This window comes from Thunnus thynnus, chromosome 5 (genome assembly GCF_963924715.1).
Source record: "Thunnus thynnus chromosome 5, fThuThy2.1, whole genome shotgun sequence".
NCBI lineage: Eukaryota > Metazoa > Chordata > Actinopteri > Scombriformes > Scombridae > Thunnus > Thunnus thynnus.
In genome coordinates this window covers 2,406,312-2,431,833 of record NC_089521.1, presented here as the reverse complement: position 1 = coordinate 2,431,833, position 25,522 = coordinate 2,406,312, and the positions used below count along the sequence as shown (strand labels likewise).

At 38.1% G+C, this 25,522-nt stretch overlaps 2 protein-coding genes across 2 annotated transcripts; one reads left to right on the top strand and one right to left on the bottom strand.

The window, feature by feature from the left end:
* Window positions 1–2,469: 2,469 nt before the first annotated feature.
* cox8b (cytochrome c oxidase subunit 8B) lies at window positions 2,470–5,655 on the bottom strand. Its single transcript, XM_067588683.1, has 2 exons — window positions 5,373–5,655; window positions 2,470–2,793 (listed from the first exon to the last, which is right to left on the bottom strand). The coding sequence occupies exons 1-2, from the start codon at window positions 5,478–5,480 to the stop codon at window positions 2,695–2,697; spliced, it is 207 nt and encodes a 68-aa protein (XP_067444784.1). The 5' UTR covers window positions 5,481–5,655; the 3' UTR covers window positions 2,470–2,694.
* Window positions 5,656–10,349: 4,694 nt separating this feature from the next.
* Window positions 10,350–22,187, top strand: wu:fa25f02 (uncharacterized). Its single transcript, XM_067588682.1, has 3 exons — window positions 10,350–10,506; window positions 14,519–14,865; window positions 15,628–22,187. Exons 2-3 carry the CDS (start codon window positions 14,745–14,747, stop codon window positions 16,911–16,913), a joined length of 1,407 nt encoding a protein of 468 aa, XP_067444783.1. The 5' UTR covers window positions 10,350–10,506; window positions 14,519–14,744; the 3' UTR covers window positions 16,914–22,187.
* Window positions 22,188–25,522: the final 3,335 nt, after the last annotated feature.

Here is a 25,522-nt window from a genome sequence, read left to right as displayed (position 1 = left end):
CACTGAGATCCAACTACACATTTAAATAATGTAATAAGCCCACATGAAGATACAGTAGTCTAGGACAATGTTATTTCCTTAAACTACAAACAGTCCACAGCAGTGGCTCAACAGGTTTTGTAATTCAGCTTAAAATGTTGCAGTTCAAGCTGTTGCAGTTCAAGCAGCTCAAGATTTTGCTGATGAGCAATGTAGTCCATTAAAATTACGATCACTTCAGTATCACTTCAAATAATCAACCTGGCATTCTGTTCTCCTGCTTAGTCTGTCCTGCTGAACCTACAAGTCCCAGAATGTATTTCTCTGAATAGCAGCTCCTCAGAGCAGCACAGTGGGAGGATGACTGTGTTTACATGGTCCTGGCTGTTAAAAACTCCTTATCAATTCCACCTACTGAATGCTAGTGTTTCTGTGCACACACATGTACTGTTACATTCATTATCAATCTCTCAATTCTTTTTTGCTTTTTCAATTGACAGAGTAGACATTCAGTCTATAAAACATCAGAAACAGTGCCTGTCCCCAGATAGCAAAATTGCTGTGGCCCAAATCCAGCCAAACCCGACACTTGCGGCACTTTCATCCGGCCCACATACCGTGTGGAATGATGGCACTCGGGCAGTCTGCTCCTGTTCCTAGATCTGAGCCACAAGCAAGCCATAGCAATGCTGTATGTCAACCAAGGACAAACCAGATAAATCAGAACTGCCCAAATCCAGCGAGAGCACCGCATCTTCACCAAATGAAGGTCCACATGTGATTTGGGATATTTGCACCATATTAGGTATTTTACATGTGGGCCATTTCAGACTCACATCCATTTTATCCAGGCCAGAAGAAGGCCAGCAGTGCTGCATCACTGCCTGAAGTGACCCACTTCCATATGCTATCTGGGTCATAAGTTCTTTTAGTCCAAGGAAGATGTCTTCAAATGTTTTGTCCATCCAACAGTCCAAAACCCAAAGATATTTCATTTACAATGATATCAAACAGAGAGAGACAGAAACATCTCACAGTGGAGAAGGTGGAACCAGAGAATTTTTGCAACATAAATTACTTTAATGATAAATCAGTCATCAAAGTTTGATTTGAATGATCAAATAATGGATTTGATGGATATTTTATGTGAATGCATAAGCGACAATCACCATAGATGTTAACATACCTATTCATACTATCTATGCAGTGATCATGATTTAGATAGTAAGATAATAAGTGTAGGATATGACTTTGTGACATATTCTGTAGATATTCCTATATATGTAGTCATATATACAATGAACATACTGTATATCTACAAGAGTACACATATAAGAGCAACCTTATCATTTATACTGTACATACAGTAGATAAATAACATAATAGTTTTATATTGAAATTGAACATATGCTCATATGAAGTTATATAAATACGCATTCAGTTAAATCTTGCGTATGTCAGCATATTAACATAAGAAATAATGTACACAGTTATTGTAATTTGTGTACATGCTTGCTTTTATAAATACTATGATTATGTACATTGTTTGAAATAGTCTGTCTGTCTGTCTGCTATTTCACAGCTCTGTCATTTCTGAATGATTTCCTAAGAATGGTTTGAGATAAACAAAACAATTGTGTATTAATTCAAAGGAGAAAATATAAAAACAATGAATAATTCCAATCAGGATAACGTGAAGTTTTCATCAGTGCACAACAGGTCAGCTGGATATGCAAAAATGTGAAATTTGTCTATAAGCAAACATACGATTAAATTAACATGGAACGTGATGTTTCTAATAATAAATGAGCGAATATTTATAGTTTTCAATTGAACTCCTCTTTTCAAAGAAATCATATTTCCCTCTATAATTTATGCCAAATTAAATCTTTCTTTCCAGAAAACAAAATGATTTTTTTTGTTGTCTCCTCCCTAATTTATTTGACCTGTTTTGACCAGCCTGTTATTACTGCAGTACCTTTATTATCTTGCGTACACAAACAATATTGAAGAGAAACAAATGGCTGTATTAATAATAAATGTGTTGTAATGCAATTTAAAACTCTATGAGAAGCACTGAAACCCTCTACAGTAAATACATTCCATTTAATATCACATCCATCTGTACTGTTGCATTAACTTGTGCAGTGATTAATATGCTGTGATGATGAAACTACACCTCCACTATATGTTTTAAACATGTTATGCCTTTAGTGTGTAAACAATTCATAGATTAATCCATTAGTCAATTTTATGAAGCAAAAATGTGGATATTGGACTGTTGGGTGAACACAAGACATCTGAAAACTGTGATGAACGTCTGTCAGTATTTTCTGACATCCTGTAAGCTAAAAGAGGAATCTGTTTTAAAAAACAATCAACAGATGAATCAATCATGAAAATGAGTTTTAGTTGCAGACATATATGCCTTATCAATGCTATTTCAACTGATCTCTACAACCTGCATTCAAACAGCAAACACAGCCTGGGTTTCTTTATAAGGAACATGTTTTTATTGGTAAGAGGTTGATACAGTAGGTGCACAGATGTACATTGTCACAGGTCAGAAGAGCAGGAAACTACTTGGAAGCAGGAAACTGGTCACTCGTCTCATCGGCTGAAGACAGATGGAGAGGCAGAGACCTGGAGGGAGAGAAGGCTGACTGGTCTGCATCTTCTTCTGGGTCGGAATGATACTCTGTTCTCTGTCTTCTTCTAATGCTTCTTATGCTTGTAGTCCTCCAGGTGAGCCAGTATCCAGCTGGATGGAGCCAGGATGGAAACGAAGAAGGCTGTCATAGCTATTGCCTGCTCCTGAGAGACAAACACACAGAGACAAGAGACTGTTGAATTTGTATATCACAGATGAGTTGGCAGCATATGAGACTACTTTGATTTCTGTAATGCAATATTCCTTCTATGTGATACCCATATTGTGATTCATATAGTAGATTTCTGTCTATTTTCTGATTGATGTTGTTTACTAGACCTGTGTCAATATTGGGTCATATAAAATAGAAATCTGATAAAATGTTTGTTGACTTTGGCAGAGAACACAAAAAAAGACTTCTCTTAGATTCTGTAGTCTGTATGGATTCAATCCAAAAACAACACTTGGCTGTTCTAAATCCTGTCCATCTATTTTCATGAGTCACTCCAAAATTCCCACAGTAACTCTGGGTAGAAGCAAGAGCTCAAATGTTCTGGTTTTCTCATGAAACTCATTTCAATTCAATTTTCAATTCAATTTTATTTATATGGCACTAAATCACATCAAAAAGTCATCTCATAGAGCAGGTCTAGACCCTACTCTTTAATTTACAGAGGGAGAGACCCAACAATTCCCCCATGAGCAGCACTTGGCGAAAGTGGTAAGGAAAAACTCCCCTTTCCCAGTAATATATTACTATTTCAGTAGAAGTTCCAGATGTCTTGATTCAGGACAGTCTCAGTATTCAAGCATTTGTCTGACTGCTCTTACAGCTCTGCTCTTTACCATGATAGTTAGATTTCATATAATCTATGACTTGTAAATGGAAAAGAAATTCTATGAGTTATTCTATCTGTCTCTTTGTCTTTCTCTTTGTAGCAGCAAAGTTTAAACTTCTCATAATATAGAAAAATTACAGATTTTCTAATAGGGCCTGAGTGATAAATGAGGTGTGAGTTGACCACTAGGGGCACTGTGGAGTCATATTTTATGAGTGGCTCTACACAAGGATGCACATCAAAAATCAGCTTTTCAAATGTTTCATAAGGAAGGAAATGCATTCAACAAGTTTGTTAGACCTAAAGAATGCACACAGTGCATTTTGGTGAGCAACACTGAATATAAACATAACTTTATTTGTTTACAAAAACACATCAAAGGGTACCTTTAATACAGGTACTATAGGTATATCAGTATTGGCTTATACTGTATGTTGGTGGATAATGTATGCTAAAAACACTTATCTTATAGTTAATGTCACCTTTGATAATATAGTTTACTTTTCTTCAATAAAATGTGAAAACAAATATTGGATTATCTATGTTGTTATTTAGTTTTTTCGTTTAGTTTGTTATTCTCAAATATTAGTGTTTAGCGTTAAAAATCTCGTATCAGTATCTATATGACAGGTGACAAATAAATAACAAAAAAGTATTTTGTCAATACTCCAGTTTGAGGAATATTAACATGTATTCCTACCGTTGTTTATTACCTCTCAATGCATCAGTTATCTTAACACAAGCAGCACACAAACATTCAATAACGTCCAGTACGTCTAAAAATAGTGAAGTGATTTAGGCCAGAGGGTAGGCTACTTAACAGTAAACGAATAAGAAAACGATACTTCAAATTTCAGACAAGCAAGCGTGACAAAAACAGCCGAGAATACAAACAGTAATACGACATGCGCACATTTATATTCACACTGTTTTTCTAATGATTTGCTTTTTAACCATTTCTGCGGAAATTATTGATGAAGACATGAGCTTTCTGCTGACTTTCGTTTTCTAGTTGTAACTCTAGTTGACCCCAAGTTCCCCTTGTTCTCATACTTAAGCCTAGGTGAGTTGATTTTGTATCTTTAATCAATGTGGTGTTATTGTCTAAAAAAAAAGACTGTTTATTATTGAGCAATGTCCTTTCTAACATTCATGCCATTATAACCGAATAACGGGTAAATAACACTGTTCCCACTCAGTTCCTGTGGCTGATATTGTGTCACAATGAGCAAAAAAATGCTGTCGGTCCCTAAATATAATATTTTTTTGTATGAGAATTCATTTTGAAATCGGCTCCGGCCCACTCTGTCTGACCGTGGTCAGCATGAAGGTCGTTGACTTGGCACCTGCTCAACAGGCAGAGTGTTTCCAGACAGTATCAAACCTTTTTTTATTTACAGTAAAACAACCTCCTGCCTCAAATACTGTCAGAAAATAAATATAAGTTCACATACAAAAGTCCACATATTTGTGAACATTCGGGGAATAGCTTGTTTGTTATTTATGTCCGAGCTGACAGAGGCGTCTACGTGTTGGAATTAGGCGGAATAATGGCTATAGATACTGACGCACTTATCAAAAGAGTCTTGATAAATAATTCTGTTTCAGTTAGGCTGTCGTTTAAGCATTGCGCGCGGAAAGAGAAGATATTCAACGTCTGATATGGATAATAGATAAATATTTTTTAGCACGAAAAGAGACAGAAGTGTGAAGTTTGACGCAGTTAATGGAGCGTGATCTGCTCTGTCACATCAGGCCGGATGTGCTGCGACGCGGAGTAATTAACTAATAAGCTGACTAACGGGTATCGATTCAGAGGCTGTTGCGGAGAATATGTGTTGCTCCCGCCGGATGCGAGGGTCTGATGTGGTCATGTTCAGTCGGTAAAGTGAACATAAACTCACCCCAGCAGTGACATGGTGTTTGGCAGGTTTGGCCGACACATTAGCCACAGGGACCAGCTGAGTCCTCAGCGCGCTCCTGAACAGCCGGGAGACGGTTGGCAGAGACATGGAGACGGTTCAAGTGCTGCTCACTAGAAGGACCGGAGCCACAGGGATAACAAAGAAAGCAGGAATACACCTACTGATACTGCTGACCTTACTTTCACTTCTTCTAGACTTCGCAGACGCAGGGTGTGCGCTTGTCGGAGTGCGCGTGTGTGTGTGCGTTACGCTGACAGCCCCAGGCAGCGTCGGCATGTAATTGGCTGTCTCACCTCCGGGGTGTATGACACAGTGACCGAGGAGCTCGGGACGTGTCCTCATATCACCCTGTTGGTGGGCAGCATGGACGTGTTGGCTGAAAACAGCTTCATGATCGCTGCAGCTGCTGCGGAGACACTTTAATGCCTTATTGGGCTGCAGCCGACAGAGCTTTCTGCACTTCAGTCCAAATTATGTTAATACAGATAGTCTACCATGAATGGGGTCAACCGGGGACACCATCCATTCTTGAATAAAAATTGTAGGCCTGCTGTTATTGAAGTTGCAGGCCTACATTCAATCATTTAGGCAAAGGAAATTCAATGTGCCATTCGCCATAATATCCTACACATTTGTATGAGTCCAAAAGTTGTAAAAAGTTATCAGACAAGTCAAAAATATCACTGAATACACTACTAAATAATGCAATTAGTTATATAATAGTTAAAATGAAGTGTAAAAACAAATATAAAGCTTATTTTTTTCTTTAACCTCCAATTAATTGGCAAAAAAAAGCTTTTATATTTTTTTCTTTACCCTTAAACAGGCGATAAAATCAATTAAAACTTCAAAATGTATTTTACTCTTATTTGTCTTTCACTTGCTCATTTTAGTTTTTAACTGCTTTAGTGTGGTCTTGGCACACATTGAATCACATCATTAAGGACTATCTATTCCACATTTTCCCCATGCAACATGTATAACCTGTCCCAGGACTAGTGTGTGTGTGTGTGTGTGTGTGTGTGTGTGTGTGTGTGTGTGTGTGTGTGTGTGTGTGTGTGTGCATACATATATATATATATACTATTGGAAAAATCCACAGCATTGCATTTCATCCTGCAGATGAACATTTTACATACAAAACATGATAAATATGAGTAATTGTCTAGTAATGAGTAGTAGAATATGTACTGGTAGTAGTTGTAGTTGTTTTAATAATGGTATCAGAAGTAAGGTAAGGTAACTTTATTTGTACAGCAGATTTCATGAGTTGAATCAAAGTGCTTGGCATAACAGATTCAATGATATGAAAATAATCAAATGGATCAGTAAAGAAAACAAAAGAGAACAAAATAGCACAAGAATCTAAAATATAACATTTAGAATGCAGATCTAAAAACAGCTTAAACTTTAATTAAAAGCTTTTACGAGCATGGTTTTAGCTTTTTATTTGATAGCAATTTGAGTTTATTTAGCAATGGTAGTTGTAGAGAAAGTAGCAGTGCATTTGCAGTAGTAACTATAGTAACTGTTGTAGTAGTAGTTGTGGTTGCAGTTTCAGTTAGGGAAGCCGTTTTGTTGACAGGACAGTTGTACTTCTGAAGTAATGACACCATCTAGTGGCTCACCAGTGAAGTACTCACTGATCACAAAAAGACTAAAAGCTGTCTTCCAGCTGCTGATAAACATGTGTATTCTAGTACCAAAGTTTCAAGGAGTCAAAAGTCTCATTTGTCACACATACAAACAATTAATGCAGTTAAATGCAGTACGACATACTCCAGGCTGAGCTAAAAGACTAAGAAAGAGTAACAAAAACATACAATATATAGAATAAAAAACATATGAATATATTTGTAACTATAAATAAGATAACTATAAATACAAAATATGTATATTTTCTGGGGTTTAAGAGGAGAGAAACTGCACACCCTGGTCATTCTGTTCTTTCCTCAACTGGTTGCAGACCTCATTTGTAGAGATTGTCAGACAGAAACGTTGGTCTGTTCAGGCCCTTTTAAGTCTTCTTTCTGGTCTTTTGCTTTCTGATTTGAGGGTACCTTTTGAGGGAATACTACAAAATAATCCTTCCAACCAAGTTACCTGCATTGGGTTGATCTTAGTGATCATCATGCAAGAGGTTGTGCTTGCCTCACATTAGCCTAACACCTGTTGGCTTTATTTTGTATACACATTAAAGAGGCATTTGTTTATAAATATCAATATTACTGTTGAAGAGGCATTTTTTCATTATTGTTGAAGAGGCATTTGTTTATTAAGGGGAGGTTTCCCATTGTGCAGAACCTTGTGAGGTTTCTCCAAGTGAATATTATTATTATTAATTTTGTTTATGTGGCTGGGAGCTGGTTCTCCGCCTTCTTACAGAATAGCTGTGTTCAAGGAGAGTCAGTACCGCCACACACCTGTGAGAAGAGACACTCTGAATTTGTGTATGTATGTTAAAATATTAGGAACACATTTCAATGTAATGCACTCCAGTACACCACCACCACCACCCACTACAACCTCAATAATAAAGTAGAATTATCACCTTTCTGACAATGTCAACAATGTCAGCTTCATAAAAGTAGAATTTATGGCAGAGCTGTTGTACTGGATTGCATTAGATTGCACAGGTGTACCTAATGAAATGGCTGGTGAGTGTATAAGTATGCAGACGACTCAACCATTGTAGGTTTCATCTCAAACAATGAAACATATCACTGTAAACAGGTTAATCAAATAGTTAGCTGGTGCACACACAATAATCTGCTGGATCATCATCACTCATGAACTTGTGGTCGACTTTAGCAGCAACCCCATATCCATCACTGCCTCGTTTGAATTTCTTGGCACTCACATCTGCAGTACCCTCATATGGGACCTTTACTCAAACCACATAATCAAAAAAGAGTTTTCTTTCTACGTCAACTCAAGAAATTCAGAGTGAAACAACACTTCCTCCTCCGCTTCTACACAGCAATAATTTAAAGTATACTAACATCATCCACAACAGTCTGGTACAACAATACAGACTCAAAACTCATAAAAAATTCCAGCAAATTGTCAGGTGCTATAAATCACTGCTGTCAAGGACAAACTGTTTCAAAAACATCTTTTCACCCACTGCAATATGGACCTCAAACTCCTTGGCGCCTTAACCATTTATGGCTGTCGAGTCAGTCTGTATGGAACTGTTGGGCTGTGTGTATTTGTGGTTTCTGATTGTAGCCATGTGATTCTTGTCTGTGCAATATTGTTCATAGAACTGTGCTGTTACACGCTGTACCAGAAAGAAATTTAACCAGTTTAGCTGTGTTGTCATCAAAGTAAATTGAATTGAATTTAAGTGTCCTGTTGATCTCAGGGGTATGTAGTTCTTCTGCTGCTTCCCCCAAAAATCCACAACCACTTGGTTTTGCTGACATGCAGTAAGAGGTTGTTGGCCTCCACCTCCTTCAGGTAGGCCTCCACATCACTGTTTGTGACCCCGCCTATCAAGACTGTGTCATCAGCAGTAAGACGTAGCGAGTATACGAGTATAGCAGGGAGCTTGTAACCAAGACTCTACTTTACAACTCTACTAACATTTCAACCATAGAACGCCAAATAATACAAGTGGGTCTTTAGCCTTGATTTAAAACATTTGATGGTGGGAGCTGATCAAACATGGAGTTTGATTGAGTTTTTACTAGTTTTTGCTAGTACTTTCTGGCCTGGTGTGTACAGCAGAAAGTACTAGTACAGCATCACATCTTTTTTTCTTGTGTTGATTGTGTACTCCAGCATTTTGGACTCTAAATGTTAAATGGTGTAGTTGCAATTTCTTGGATAATTTAATGTTCCCTAGTTTACTGGCACACCAGGCAGAAAATACCTGAGCCTTTTACATGCAGTGATCTGGATATCAAATCTGTGTTTACAAAGGTAGGTTTACATTACTGGATGAAATTAAAGAGTAACTTAAAGGACAAGTTCACAGTTTTTCAAGTGTGTCTTAAAACAACAGTCAGGAGCCCAAATGAACATTGTAAAATTGGAAAATGTGAAGTATTTACAATTTAGGAAGTGGGTACTCATTTTGACTTAAAGGCTACAAGCTTTAGCTTTATCAAGCTAAAATAATGACATGATACATGCATACATATAGCTTCATGCCTTTTATGGAGGAGCTTCCACTTTTTCATGTGTACGGCCAGTCGTGTGAAATAGAGGAGAGAGTAATTTGGCTTTTACGATATAGGATGTTGCACAGTGTTCCAGGTGCAGCGTCATCAAGAGAAGCAACTGTGGCAGAGAGAAAGAGCTGAGGGAGGCAGCTTAAAGAAGAGCTTCTTTGAAAATCTGATTTCAAAGCAGTAGTCAACAGCTGAATCAATATGATGGTAATATCTAGCAACAGTTCTCACACACAGTATGTCAGTATCTGTTGTTGAAGTTGAAGTAAGCATGTTTTTTTTTATAAAATGTAAGTCTGAGGTAAGAAAAAAAATAATAAAAGACCCTCCCTTGGTCTGCTAAATAATTCAGACTGCCACCCCTTCAGCAAACTACAAAATAAACAAGCAAAATACTTTTAAAAAAAAGAATCACACATTTTTCATATTGTACTGTAATAGTAACATGTCTACAGACAAAGAATTCCTATAAAAGAACTGTCAATGCCAACAGTCCTCCTTAAAAAACAAAACAAAAAGATTTTGTAAAAAATAATATTCAAAAAAATCAATTATTTGTTATTGTGTTTATTGTCTTATTTTATCGTGTTATGTATTGTGCCTTGTATTTTGTAGTGTTTTGTTTTCTATTTGTTCTTGTCAGTCTTTGTTTGGGACCCTGTTGATACCGATATGATACATCTCAAGGGGTTTATAGTCAATTTGAACAAATTGCCCCTACAAGAGTGTCTAATCTGTGGTTTGACTTTGCTTTGACCTGCAGAAGGCAGTAGAGTGCCTACATGAGTCCACGTTGACAGAAATAAAGCTGAAGAAGAAGAATAAGCCTTCCCACCTCCTACTTACAGGAAGTGTTGAGTTCAGTTTGGATACCTGTCTGTTCCAGGATCTGTGCTTGTTGGTGTGTTCAATAAATGAATCATAACATATCGCTGGTAAGTCACTGAAATCTCATCATTGTCGTTAGCACGTTAGCGCTAGGATAACACGTTGTATTATCCAGATAACCCTAAAGTGACCGGCTACTTAGCATTAGCTAAGCTACAATTTAGATGTGAACTGTCTTCTGTGTTGAGAAGGAAATATCTTTTTATTATTTAAGGTAAACTCTTTAACACCTACATTGTATGTTAACTAGTTACATGAGAATGCTACAGTTCCTTATTTAAACACCAGAAACAATAACTGTGAGCTGGTTATTGTGGTCAGTGTAACGTTACCACACAATAGACCCAACAACACACAGTTTAAATAATGGTTTACACAGGGCTGACTATATGTGAATAAACTGTTGGGGGTGCAGTTAAGGAAATATGTGGAAACACTATGCGGTGTTTGGCACTTAAATGAGCGTCTCTAAGTCTTGTTCTATGGAGTGTGTTAAACAGCTGGATTTGTAAATGGAGTTTGGCTAGCAGGGCTACAGTGCAGTCAGATCACTACTACTTCTCTCCACGTTGGCGTTTATAATGACCTTTGAGTGTTTCCTGTTTACATTCAGGGCAGGTCGCTATGCAAAGCATTGTACTGAAGCTAACATGAGACCAGTCCTCTCTTGTCCAATTATAAGACCATATTTATTTTAGTCTAAAATACAAAATTTGCAATACATTTCACCCACGACTGTACATAACCCCCTACTTCATGTGTGTAAAGTAACGTCTCAGCACTCCTTGCACTCTTCACTTCTTTACACTATTTGTATCCTATCTACAGTTCACAGAAACTTAATCACATGTATAGTCATTCCTTCTGTATCTTTGTGAAGATTATTGAGTTGTTATTCTGTGTAAGTACACTGAGAGCCGCTAAATCAGAGTCAAATTCATTGTATTTGTAAACATACTTGGCCAATAAAGATGATTCTGAAGATTCTGTTTCTGATATTGCCCTCAATAACAGGAGCTCTCATAAATCCATGAGAAAAATGGAAAAAATTTTCTCAGAAAATTCTCAGTAAAAAGGAAAGGGGCTGTCAGATGCAAAAAGCGAGAGAATTTAATATGCTGAATATGTGCACAAATACAGGCACTAGAACAGGCTTTGATCAGCAGCTATTCTGGATTGCAACACGTTAAGCTTGGCGCTGCCATGAGGAAGAGCGCCAAGCTAGACGCGTTGCAATCCAATTTTCTCACTTCTTTTGCATCTGACAGCTCCCTTCCTTTCTTCTGAGGAGCTTTCATAATAAATTAATCATTCTTATGAATAACATCAGTCCGAAAATGGGTTGTACATTCAAAAGTTGACTTTGATGTATGGTCTGCTGCTGTAAGACAGTGGTTCCCAAACTTTTTTTGGAAGCCACAAAAAAAGAAAGATAGCTTCTTCATATTTTATGTGTGATTTTCGTATTTTCATTAAATTCCAACCTGTACTTAAAGGATAGGTTCACAATTTTTCAAGCGTCAGGTGTTCATATGAACAGTGAAAGAGGTTTTCCTCGCTGTAATCATTCCTGCTGTTCATACTGACTATTAAAAGATCACCTTCAAATGTGCTTTCATTGTAAGTGATGGAGGCCAAAATCCACAGTGTGTCCACACAGTCATTTAGTGCAAAAATGCATTTAAAAGTTGATGTGAAGCTTATATGAGTCTTCATCAGTCTGAGTTAGTCATATCAAGTGGATATCTGACACATTTACAGTCTTTTTAGCATCAAATTCCCTCTTTGTGTTTCCTCAGACAGTGTTTCCTGTTGAGCTGTGGTGGAAGTATAGTAACAAAAAGAGGGAAAAGCACAGGTGGAACTGATAACATTAATAATGGCTCCGTTCCATTCAAGTGTCCTAGAAAGGCATACTGGTGAAGCATCATGAGTTACACCAGAGTCATGAATTTGGAAAACTAAATGGAATTCAGCCACCATTAATGATATTAATCACACCCCTGCTGTGAAATGGATTTTATCACTATCCACAACCAACCTAAGCAAATGCACAAACAAATACAAATTCATCATTTTTCATTTTAATACAGTCTATAACATCTTAAAGTGTGCTGTAAAAGCTTTATTGTGAATTGCATTTTCATTGAAATGACCTGAACGTTTCAGTAGTGGCAGCTCCAGGCTGTGAGTGAGATCAAGTGATCTTAAAGAAAAACCTAAGTTCTCTGGTAAAAAGAACAAGAATAACATACTGCTGCCTCTGCTATCATTCACTCTGCGCTAACTGAGAGCTGCATTATTCTAACACTAGATGGTAGTCACTACTCAACTACTACTCTCTGTCTTCAGAGCCAAACTCCTCTGTACTTCCAGCTTCCATTACATTGTATAGTGAAAGGCTGAATGCAGTATGTCATCTGTGTTGTCATGCTGACATCGTAGCTCTTGTCTTGTTGTTTTTCTGAACCAGCATTGGTCAGACTTGTTTATACTTGAATGAACATTGATATTGTTTCTTATTGAAGTAGATTGAAAAACAAATCTGCCTGCCTTGATGAGGCCAATTCAAACTATAAAAAAGGAACTGAAAAATATCAGGAATATAAAGGCGGTTATTGTTTTACCATTTTTACACAGCCATTATATTCACAGTTTAATCTGTTCTATCATAGTAATTTTGCGTCTTTGACACTGATCAATGGGGGGAAAAAAGACTCTTTAATGTCAAAATGAAAACAAATCTCTACAAATTGATCAGGACATTACTTGTTGCTATGACAAAGACAAGTGAGAATGAAGACATAATCACAAGCACAGCGTGTCAGCCTGTAGATGGGAAAACAACAGATAAATGATCATGTTAGAGAATCGCCTCAGCACTGACGGCAACAACTTTTATTCTCAGCATCACCGGTGGATATGCGGCCTCGCAGAGATGTTTCACGTCTCTTATGGACTTGATCATATTTATACATCAGTAAAAACCTTCAATTCATAGGGTCCAAATGATTTTTAAGTAAATTATATCATTAAATGTTGTTAGCTTATGTCACCAGAATAACCACAATAATACCAGCATATCCCACGTCTCGATCAGAAAATGCTACATTCAGAATAAGGTCTAATGCGGAATATCCAAAGGGAATATGCCGTTTACATGACCCGTATCAAATTCAGAATATTGTCATATTAGTGTGCATGAAAACATACCCATTGATGGTGCATTTAAGAGAGTGTTGACTTCTCAAGGTTGATAGATGTCAGCTAGCGTGCAAAATCTTTAGAAAATCAAAGAAAAACAATAAGCAAACATGTGTATTATGATTTAAGTATAAGGCTTGTGATATTTTATATTTTTCTTTAGTCAACTATGAATTGATCTACTAAAAGTATTGTGTGTGGATGAAAGCCTGATATATTTCATTCCTCTGGGTCATAGAGCTCCATTGTCATCCAAAACACATCAATGAGTCACACTGTTGCACTGGATGACATGTTCCTTCATCACTATGAACACACTCACTGTATTTTGACTCAATCCCACAAACACTGCACTGCTGCCAGAATTACTCACTAGAGCACCAAATATGGATTCATCCACTGCTGAAAATAGTCCCAAACGAATGAACTGTTTCCTCCTGTTTATTTGTTAAAAACTACAGTGACCAGCTGTTTCAGGAAATTACTGAGCCTTTTTAAAAAAAATAAAACTATACAGTTGTGATGTACATCTTCAGTAGGAAGCAGTGGGCTTTTCATAAGGAAAATACAGAATAAAGCCTGAATCCCTGCCTTTAAACAGCTGCCTCTCAAGTCATGATGTTTTCAGAACAGTTCTTGCTTTCAGGTGCATTAATACATGATAACATAACTGTGACACAACAGTTAAAATGACAAGCAAGTTTCACAGCTGCAAGTTTATTTTAACAGCATACTGAAATAAATGAAAGCTAATAGCTGTCTGGAAGGTGGGGAATTAAAAACAATAATATCTTTTTCATATCCCTAATGGCTGCTGTTGATACGTGTTTGTGCTGTTGTTTTTGTCTTGTGTAGGTCCAGAAAGTGGATGCTGCATCCTCTTCATCCTAATCTCTACCTTGCCATCAGCCTCAACTCCTTGTGTGTGTGTGTGTGCAAGCTGACTGGGAGTGTATATGCCTGTGACTGTTGAGTGTGCGCATGTGTGTGTGTGTGTGTGTGGAAGTTCACGCTAGGCCTATGTGAGTGTGTCGCTGTAAGGTGGTGTATGTGAGTGTGTGTCATCCTCCCCCAGCCCATCATGTCCCTGTATCCCTCGACTCTGCAGCTGAGTCCATCGGTGTGCCTTCACCTCCTCTGCCTGCTGCTGCTCCTCACTGACTCCTCTGCAGTGTCCAGAAAGAATGGAGTCTCAGCACAAGGTAACTGCATCACTGCATGTGGTATGAGCCAGGGTTCATTCACTCATAAGAACAGTTAACTGTAATATAGCTAAGAAACATCAGTATTTCCTCAAATTAAATATAGTTTTGAATTATTCCTCAATGCACAGATGCAACCATTTTTCATTAAACATTTCTGTCTGTGCATGGATTAAACAACAAGAGTCACCATGTCAATATGGTAGCTTTAGATGTATTTTTTCCACTTTTGGACAGAGCCAGGTTAGCAGTTTCTCCCTGCTTCCAGTCTTTATGCTAAGGTAGGCTAACCACGTCCTGACTCTTACCGGGGGAGTTTCACGTCCTCCTCTCTCACAGAAATCTTTCTACTACTGTGTCATCACCACAGCTCAGAGACTATGTTGTGCATCATTATGAAAAGATGTGCCCGGTCATAGCATGTATACAGTGTGTGTGTTTGTGAATAGTTGAAAGGCAACCTAAAGAGGCCTGTCTTTTCCTCTGACGGTGCCCACTACCTCAGATCAAATGAAGATGCAGAGTCATGACAGATAACAGACCATCAGGCTAAATTTAAAAGCCAGGCCTTTTGACAGAACCAGTAGCAGGTCTGAATATTTAACAAAGCACTTCCATGATTGTTTTTGGCCCATGTTTTATGTATCTATTTAGGATTTGGTTATTTTATTCTCATCTAACATGTTCTATAATTAAGTGTGTTTTCTTGGTTTTTGAATGGCTGGTTGCGCTTAGTCATTCATGGAATTTGTTATCCCCCAGGTGACAATGTCGGTAAAAATGAAACCACTAAAGGTTCCTCAGAGACCAATTCCAGACCAGATATGGCAACTGTACCACCACCGAAGAGCCTGTCCCCTAATTCAGACCTTAACAGCAGGAGTAAAAATTCCAGCCAGTCTTCCTCCAGTGACCCTGTAGCATCCTCAATCCCAAGCAGCCAACCTGCAGGAGGAAAGCAGCTCCTCACAGGCACACATAGCAATCAGCCAGTAGTACCACACCCTCAGCTTCCATCTAACAAGACTCAGTCTGGAGCCCCTCTGCCCCATGCCACCAAAGTCCCAACCCATGCATCACCCACACATGCTGCTAGTACTGGATCCAGCACCAGTACTGGTTATACTACATCCACAACTACAGTGACTACCACTCTACTTACTTCTCCAACCACAACCCCACCACCACCAGCAACAACAACCCCACCACCACCACCAACAACAACAACAACAACAACAACAACAACAACAACCCCATCATCACCAGCAACAACAAAACCACCACCACCACCACCACCACCAACAACAACAACAACAACCCCATCACCACCAACAACAACAAAACCACCACCAGCAGCAATGACAAAACCACCACCACCAACAACAACAACCCCATCACCACCAACAACAACAAAACCACCACCACCACCAGCAACAAAACCACCACCAAAAGCAACAACAACAACCACAACCACAACCCCTACAACCCTAACCCCAACAACAACAACAACAACAACAACCGCTCCACCAAAAACAACAACCCCAACACCACCACCAACAACATCTACAACGACAACAAAAACAACAGCATCACCGCGCCCTCCAACAACAGTAAAACCAACAACCACACTTAAAAGAGTTAACACGACCGGTACTGTTACTACAACTGCTGTTACAAAGACATCGTTGCCATCATCAACGTCATCGTCATCATCATCATCATCATCATCATCAGCTCCCACACCACAGCCACATGCCCCAAGCACTGGGATACCACCAGTACGGCCTGCTACCATAACTGTTGCTGCCACCAGTACTAGCACTCCTGACAAAAACCTCAACGAGCCAGTTGTAGAAGTAGCCGGGGCTGCTCTGACCAGGCAGCTGGTGGATACCGCATCTTTACTGGCAGTCCTGCTCTTCGGCCTGCTCTTCTTCCTGGTCACAGTCGCTGTGTTTGCCACACAGGCCTATGAGAGCTACAGGAGGAAGGACTACACTCAGGTGGACTACCTGATCAACGGCATGTACACAGACTCAGGGGTCTGATGGAGGAAGGGGCTAAGCACAACACACAAAGAGTGTTTTGGCCCTTGGAGTCAGAGATTGTAGAATGGAAGATGGACTGGATGTTAACACGGCAGTTCTGTGATGTCACAAGGTGATACCAGTGCTGCTGTTAGATGGTTTAGGGGGAAGCAGGAATGAGCGGACTAAACTGACCAACAGTTCACTGAAATGACTCTAAAATAGACACTGATCTGCTTCTGTCATTACTTAACACTTGGTTCTTTCCTGCTTCTCTTTCTCTGACGGTTTGAATATGAGGAGGTCAGCTTGTCCCATTTTTTTCCCCAAATGTTAAACAACATAAATAGAAGTTACCCGGATGTAACTCCAGTTCTTCAAATATGTGTGTTGCCTTCTGATGGGCAGATTCTCCACTGTATTGCTGGTCAGTCCAGCTGTCGTTGGTTCCAGGGTGGATGGAACAATCAGGATTCTCCCAAGGTGATATAAGCAGGCGTGGTCAACTGAGGCTTTATTTCCCGAAGAGCCTTTTTTTTTCTTATGACTTTTTTTGGTTGAAAAGTTTAAAAATCTGTTTTTCCTGTGTTATAGTCCCTTTGCAGATGAATGTAGTCACACAGAAGTCCAGTGCTTATTAAGGACCAAAGTATATTTCTGAATAGTATATCCAACATGTGACTTCAATAGACTATAAAATGACTGATTCACAAAAAAATTAAGAACATAAAAGAACAACTAATTCAGTGGCAATTTCTTAGTCAAGCAGCACCCTAACAACTGATTAGTTGACTTTTAAGTAATAGCTCTAACTATCACATTGGACACACATTAGAAAATGAACTTAAGATGACCACATTTGTGTAAAAGAGCACACTGTCCTTTTTAGACATGTCTCCATTTCAAGCAGAGTCAAATATTTCAGATATTTTCAGTCCCAGCGCACATCATCGATCGTAATGAATGATTGATTCAGTTGTTGATGTCGTTCAAATTAGGCTAGTTCATTTTGTTGTAGCGCACAATAACCAACCCAGACTCCAAACTGTCCAACTGTCTTGATATTCACTCACTGCGCAGAAAGGATAGTCAAAAGTAAAAAAATAACACATAAGTTGTAATATATGCATTACAGTGGAATTATCCTTCAAACATAGCTGTCGGATAACATGCCAGTCCAATCAGTAGCAGTAGTGCGGTATGAAAAATATCTGACTCAAGTAACTTTACAGCAGAGGGAGCTGGACTTGAACCAGCCGCTTTCATACTTTAATCAAAAGTAAATAACCACGCGGAAAAACTTCACATGGTTCCACAGAAGTACAAGAGTTTTCTCAGAAAGACATTTGAGCTTTACACAGGTACTCTTACCAGCTGAATACAGTGGATATGTCTTTCCATCTCTCTGCATTAAGCTTCCCCAGATGTGGCCTGGTGTGTTGAAGCCTGATGCCGGTGTGTCAGGGCCAAAGTATATACAGTCTGGTGTCTGGTTTAGTTAGTAGGCCAGAGAAAGAGAAAGAGAGAGAGAGAGACCACTGTGTCATCTCAGTCAAGTCATCAAATTGATGATTTTTTTCATCGTCTGTCTGTTAATGTTGGCTCTAAGTGCTTTTGTGCCTCGTGCACGTCATGGGCAGTAGAGGCTCTGTTCACTCAGTCTGTTTGTTTGGATGGCAACTGCTTAGCTTGTTGATGACGTTAAAGAAGAAGGTCCAACAGACATATAAAAACAAACTGCCTCAGTCAATTCAGTGAGAATTAATCAAATCCAGCCCGGTGACATTGATTACACTGCTTTCAGGGACATGATCAACGATTTCAAAGATTTCACATTAGGTAGAATAGCAGTAAGGTCTGATTCCTGCACATTACAAAAGCAGCTGTGCATCCCCACCCTTATTCTGCTGTTGCGCACACATAACATATTTCAGCTTGGATTGGGACCGATGGAAATAAATATACGTCACTTTTTCACTGGAGCTTTCTACAAAAAATCTTGCAGGATGTTCCAAATGGAGAGGAAAGGTCCAACCTCTGATCTGGAGATATCCTAGGAGAGGACTGTTCTAGACTATAGGCTGTTGTTTAATTAACCTTTGTGTACCCACAGTGGGTTTGCTGAGTTGTCAGAGTTGCTAAAACACTGCATGAAATATGACTGAAGGTGATGGTATGTGCAGACCTTTTTTGTGTGGGGAAAAAACAACCTTTTATGTGGTGTTAACTGTGTTTTCCCTTTTTTCCCCTTTTCATTTCCTTTTCATTACTTTAAACACACAGTCAGACATTTTGGGAAGTGGTTTTGTTTGCCTTAACACTCACAATTACATGAGAAAGTTGCTACTAAGTTCATTGTTTACATGGTCCAGGGCATAGCCCTGGCACAAAACGGGGAAAAAGAGACAGCAGTACACTCAAATACTCAATTCCAAAGCTGTCTTACTGTGTTGTCTTGCTAATGTATCTTGCGTGCAGTCAATAGATAACTTAACGTTGCCTGAGTTTTGTTGAAAATTACGATTATTTAAAACCAGGCAACCCTGACTATGAACAGGATGTTTGACATGCAGCATTCCAGCTGGTGTTGGTCAACAAATGCTATTGATTCAAAGCTAAGTACGAAAACCACAGGGGCTGTTGCGATGCCACTTAGCATCTGACTAGCTTAGCTTCAATTTAGAGCGGATTCAACTAAAACGGAACTTGTAGGCTTAGGTTAAACCTCATATACGTGACTTCTGGTGGTATTTAGGGGATTTCTACAGAACATAGCTAATGAGTTTACGGCAATCTCTGAGGACATACAAACATAAAACCACACCTAAGTTAGTTACAGAGCTATAGCAACACAATGTCTTAACATTTAAACAATTTTTACATGTGTCAAACAAGATGCAAAAAGGTGTACATGTGATTATAACCTAGCTTAGCACAAATACAAGAAGCAGGGGAAATAGGTAGCTCACTCTATCAATTTCAATGTTTTTTGTTGTTGTTTTTTACATTTGATAGAGCTCAGCTAACAGTTTCCCCAGCCCACAGTCTTTTGCTAAGCTTAACACATCCTGGGCCTATCTCTGTACCAGAGTTATCTGTACAATTTCAGATGAAACTGATTTTCTCATCTTATTGTGGTTAACAGCAAAAAACCATTTCCTAATGCAACAGTGTTTCTTAAAAGGTTCAATTCATTTCAAAGTCTTACGATTTCACTTTAATTACATTCCATTAGCTTTCATTGATGCAGATAACATTTCAGCTGTTTTTCAGTGTTTAATGTTTCTATGCACATATGTTCTGTGGTGCATCTTGGGAATAAGGCCATACTAGATTGTTTATTTGAATATAACTGAACATATTTTTATATTTTTGCTCACAGTGAATGTAATTGAATTTGAATGCTATTAAGCTATTTTGGATACATTGGATCATATGTCTTCTGTATTAATCCACTGTCTATACCTGTTCATGACCAACTTATAGTTTACATGTATTTTGCTTGTTTAGGTGTGTGAACATGAAAACCATTCAACTTATTTCATAATACATTTTGGGGACACCTTATCATTCCTGGACACATGCTCATCGCATTCAACAAAAAGTTTTCTTAGAATCATGACTTCCATATAATATGTTGTAACTTGGTTCTGATAATTATTACATTTCTTAAAATGAGATGAAGTTCTCATTATAAATGTGAATGTAGAGATGTGAGTAAGTCTTGTGCGTGTCAGATGTTGCAGTAACATTGAAGATGAGGGGTGTTCCCAAAGCTCTTAATATATTAATGAGGATGTCTGCAGTCTAAAGACTATCTAAAGGTTTGATTTACATAACATGACAAAGCGGTGAACACATACAGTACATACACAGTATGTGTTACATTTATGAACAATATATGACATTGGGGATTATGGACAAATGGCCTTCTAGCCTATGACAGATTTTTCTCTAGTTCTGGTGCAAAATTGTTCTCAAAGCTTTTTCAGTGTGTTAAGAAGAACAAATATGAGACAAATCCCAGAAATCAGTATCCATGCTACAAACTGAATTACTGTTGCCTTTTCTTTTCTTTACCAGCTCGTATCACTTTACTTTGTCCATGGGTTTCATGGTTGATAAAAAATTGCCAAATAATAACTGAAGCACATTATTGTATGATAAAGCCAAGGGAAATGTAAAGCCATTATCAATATGAAAGTAAAAGAAAGGTTGATATGAACTGTGTTCCACCACATGAGAGGAAAGTATACATGTGGATCTGAAAGCTCACACTGCAGGTGACCTCTATGTAGGTTGACCCTGATCTTTTTTGTATTGGATGTGCCAATTTTGTATTAATTTGATGCCATGCCATAATCGGTTTATTTTCTCTGGGGTTTTTTTTTTTTTATTTATTTGTGAGTAAAAGATTCTCTAAAACATTATGTGAAATAACATGAACATTAAAATTTGTTTGGAAGAATGTAGAGGTCATAGGTACGGAGCCCGAGAAAAAGAGATAAACTTGCAATCTTGAGATAATTTAATTTGAAAAAAAAATTGAGTTATGGCTGCTCTCGGCTTTCGTACATGGGTGTAAATATTTTTATGTTTTGTTTTTCTTATGATCATTGACTAGTTTTGATAATCTAAGCATAACAGTGTTTGGTTTCCTTATCATCACAAAATAATTATTTCATTATTACAGCATAACCCAAACAATCTTCTGATCATTAGGAAAAAAGATGCTAAATTCAGACATTAAGTAAGCTGCTGTAGCTGTTGTCACTGTCTGGTGATTTAAGAGGATTACAGTTGTAGACTCTGATGCATTGTTAGCTGATGATCATGAGAAAATCATTTGGGTTTTGTTGTGACTACAAAATAATGTCATGATCATGGGGAAACCTCTAAAGCTACTTCCACCCATGGCCTCTAATGTTTTCTGTAAGATTGATATGATATCTACGGTGAAATAGCTCCTCTGACAGCTGTAATGTAGAAAAAATACTGTATGTCCTGGATGATGTCACTGTGTCTATACAGTCAGTGGAGCATTTTCAAGATTTGATGATTTTCTATAATTCGATGTTTTCTGATGTCAGTCATTATAAACTGAGCTGTTCAAGATCCTTGAACAACAGCAATGGATTGTGTTCAGGGTGGATTTGTGTTTGTGACTTTTGTGCAGAATGTGAGGAAATGACAAAGGGAGGACACCTGTCGTGTGCCAATTCAACATTGTACTAATGCACTTTGAAAAGATATTTTTACTTGCAGAGAATAAATAATAAAAAAGAACCAAATTGATCTTGTTGGTGTCTGAGTCAGTCAATGTAGTATAATCCTCTGTTTAATTCATAGCTGCCAGGTGTAGTGCAGTTACAGTATAATACCATCATTCCACATGAAGAGAGCACTCATTGATCAAAGCTGCTGCGCAGAGCAGTGCCAGAGGTTCAGTTTGTGTGGATGGGTCCCTCAGAGAGCCAGGTGTTCAGCACATCGATCTGCATCAGATTTCTCACAGCTCCACCTTGGTTTTGGGGATACGTAAAAGAACAAGTTTGACTTGGCTTGGGCAATGGGTATTTGTAGAAGGTGAAATATTTTTATTGATGTGGTTTTCTAAGCCAGTCTTGTTAATCAGATTGCAAAATGCAGGCTAATAAAGTTCACATGCATGTTTAACAGTGGTTACTGCAGGAGGTTTGGCAGGAGACAGAGTTTTGTTTCTGGGATCTTTTTTTCCCAAACATATAATACTTTCATTATCTGTTGTGGATTGCTCTGAAAATGCTCCTAGCTTGATTCTTAAAGGGTGATTCCTGTATTGTTTTGTGTAGATTTAAGCTTAATTACATATTAACTGCTTCCCTTTTTTCCCACAACATGCTGCAGTATTTTAACCATCGGTTTCAGAACACTTTCGCTTTGTCCCACATTCACAGTACACACTTGTGAGCAGGTTTTTCTGTTGATAGACACTGTTCTCCCACAGTGCAATGCACAAAAGAAATAGAGGAGCTACTACAGCTGGACAAAACTAAAGCTTTACTACAGCTCCAGGAACACCAGGAGAAAAAAGTTTATATATAATAATAAAACATTTTGTTGTCTTTTTTTTTTTAGCTTTAACTGACGGCAGCATTGCAATTTAATTGCCTTTGCAAAGCACACATATTGCGTCATTTATAGAATAAATTTGCTAGTATAAGACCATGCAGTATATTGATTTCTTGTATGCTAACTGCAAAAAACAGCAAACTATGAAGATCAGTTTATCGTGTACTATGTATCATCCATCACAGTTGGACCTCATGTCTACATTTTACATTATTCAGAGACCATATGACCAGTGTGTTTTTCTGTTTCTGTTCAGTATTATTTCTATCACAGCACAGTCTCAGTCAAGACTACAGTAAGGAAATGGTAACGCTGCAGCACGCTTTGTGGCAACAGTTTGCTGAAGGGCCTTTCTTGTTTCAACATGATGCCCCATCCCCAGCACCTGATAGAACATTGATATATTCTTCAAAACTTTGGATCACATTCAATGACAGTGTTTATGTAATTATTTTTATCTACAATAATGCACGGCCAATAAAGTATGGTTAATGTTAGGCAACTACATCACTTCAGGTTCAGGTTAGGGACAGAACTTTTTTCCCACATCAGGTGTATTATGACATACAATACATCAGTGCATGCTGGTGGGTAATGAGAATCCACAACAAAAACCCTGATCATAGCAGAAAATATTTTTCATGTTATCACACTGGTCAACAACCGATATCCCCTGAAATATTTTCGGTTCAGGTCAGTTGGTGAAATTCAAAGACAAAAGTGCTTTAACCACTAGGGGGCACAGCTAAGCGCCAATGAGAAAGGTTTCCAGCTGGAGCAGGGAGCCTGAGCATGTGTCCAAAACCTTGTGTCTGTGAACCAGACAAATCAGTCCACAGGGTGTGGCATCACACTCCCAGCCATACATCTGAATTTCACAAAATGAATCAGTTTTCATAGTCCCTGAGTCAGGTTTATACAGTAGTTATCTAGATGATAGTAATTGTAACTGCAATAATAACCTTTCTTCACTGGGACACATTAAAACATTGATGCAAAGTGCCTAAACTATTATGAGGCAAAAGTACATAATAATTAAAATTAAAGACATTTTTACCTCATGTCAATTTTATAAATCCAAAGTGGCATGTTCAAGGATGTCCACACATGCCACACATTAGACTTTACCTTAGCTTAGCATAAGTCCAGATATGATCTTGTACAGAGAGCAAATATGAAATTAAAATATCCAGAAATGTATTTAAAAAGAAAATCAAAAAATGATGTGACATCAGAAAGATGTTTAACAACATGCATATACAATAATGCACATGTAGTATATGTATGTTTTTATATACAAAAATATTGTTTGACATAATGGATGGCGTATGCTAGTGTACAGACACACACATATATACATAAATACAGTAATGAGCAACTGACATACAGCATGCAAATGACATGGAAGAAAGGTTATTGCTCACAAACTGAGGAGCTTGGTCAGCCTGCACTTTAATAGGGTGTTTGAAGGGTTTCAGAGAACAATGGTGGTGCAGTGCAGAGCTGGCTCAGTCATACAGGCAAATGTTAGGGATGCCAAGGTATAACAGGAGTGGGAACCATTAAAAAAATGCAATGAGACATGCCGATAACAAAAGAAAGCATGGAAACATGCACCCAAAACAGACAAAAACAATGTAAGAGTAAAGAAATGATTGGCCAGATGTGACCTACTCTACACACTGGCTTTTACATTACTGAAGCACTGAATGAATGAGTGAAATATTAATTTGGTGCAAAGCCAACAGCAGCAAAACACATTATCGTTTTCATTATGCATAAAAACCTTTTCTGCACTTGCAAAATTATTTTTCTAGATATGTTTCTCTTTAAATCAAACTTATATTTTTCTGTACATAATAACAAGAGTGAGTGTCTGTAGCCATGTCAGCAGCTCTGTCAGGCTGTACTTAGCATGTTAGCATGCTAAAATTTGTGTACTAAAACAAAGAACAGCTGCCTGAGGTTGGTCATTAATTTTGTAGGTCATGATTTTCTGCTTTGAGAACACACACGCAGCAAGGTGCAGACGTAAATCACACGTAAAATCTTTAAAATGGCATCTCCCTCATTAAAAATTCCAGAATATATAAATAGGCAAATATATTTCATCTCAAAAGTTTGATTGCAGGACACAAGATGTTTCCTGCTTCACTGTAAAGTCCATTCTCAGTGTATGAGTACTGGAGGCTTCAAGTTTTCACATCACAAATGATGTTTTCTTTCCTGTAAACTGGAATATTAGGAAAAGCTTACAGTTAACACAATTCAAACTACTCCTAACAGCATTTGCTGTTGTGGCATGATTGTGCAAATGTAAACATACCCAGACATGCTAGGCTGGATTATTGACAATAATAGCCAAGCAAACAACTGCCCTGGGGCCCCTGAACCTATTAGCCCTGAAAGCCCAAAGTGACACCAAGTGTGTTACTTTTGTGGTAAGTTGATTCATTTTGTTTTGGAATGCAGATCTGAAGTACAATAATAACTGAAAGGACAGGGGGCTCAAGGTGACA

Excerpts from the sequence above, each read along its gene's own strand:
- cox8b (XM_067588683.1), bottom strand. The coding sequence starts at position 5,480 with ATGTCTCTGCCAACCGTCTCCCGGCTGTTCAGGAGCGCGCTGAGGACT. Across the intron at positions 2,794-5,372 it reads AACACCATGTCACTGCTGGG|GAGCAGGCAATAGCTATGAC; the intron begins GTGAGTTTATGT and ends TTTGTCTCTCAG.
- wu:fa25f02 (XM_067588682.1), top strand. The coding sequence starts at position 14,745 with ATGTCCCTGTATCCCTCGACTCTGCAGCTGAGTCCATCGGTGTGCCTT. Across the intron at positions 14,866-15,627 it reads GAATGGAGTCTCAGCACAAG|GTGACAATGTCGGTAAAAAT; the intron begins GTAACTGCATCA and ends GTTATCCCCCAG.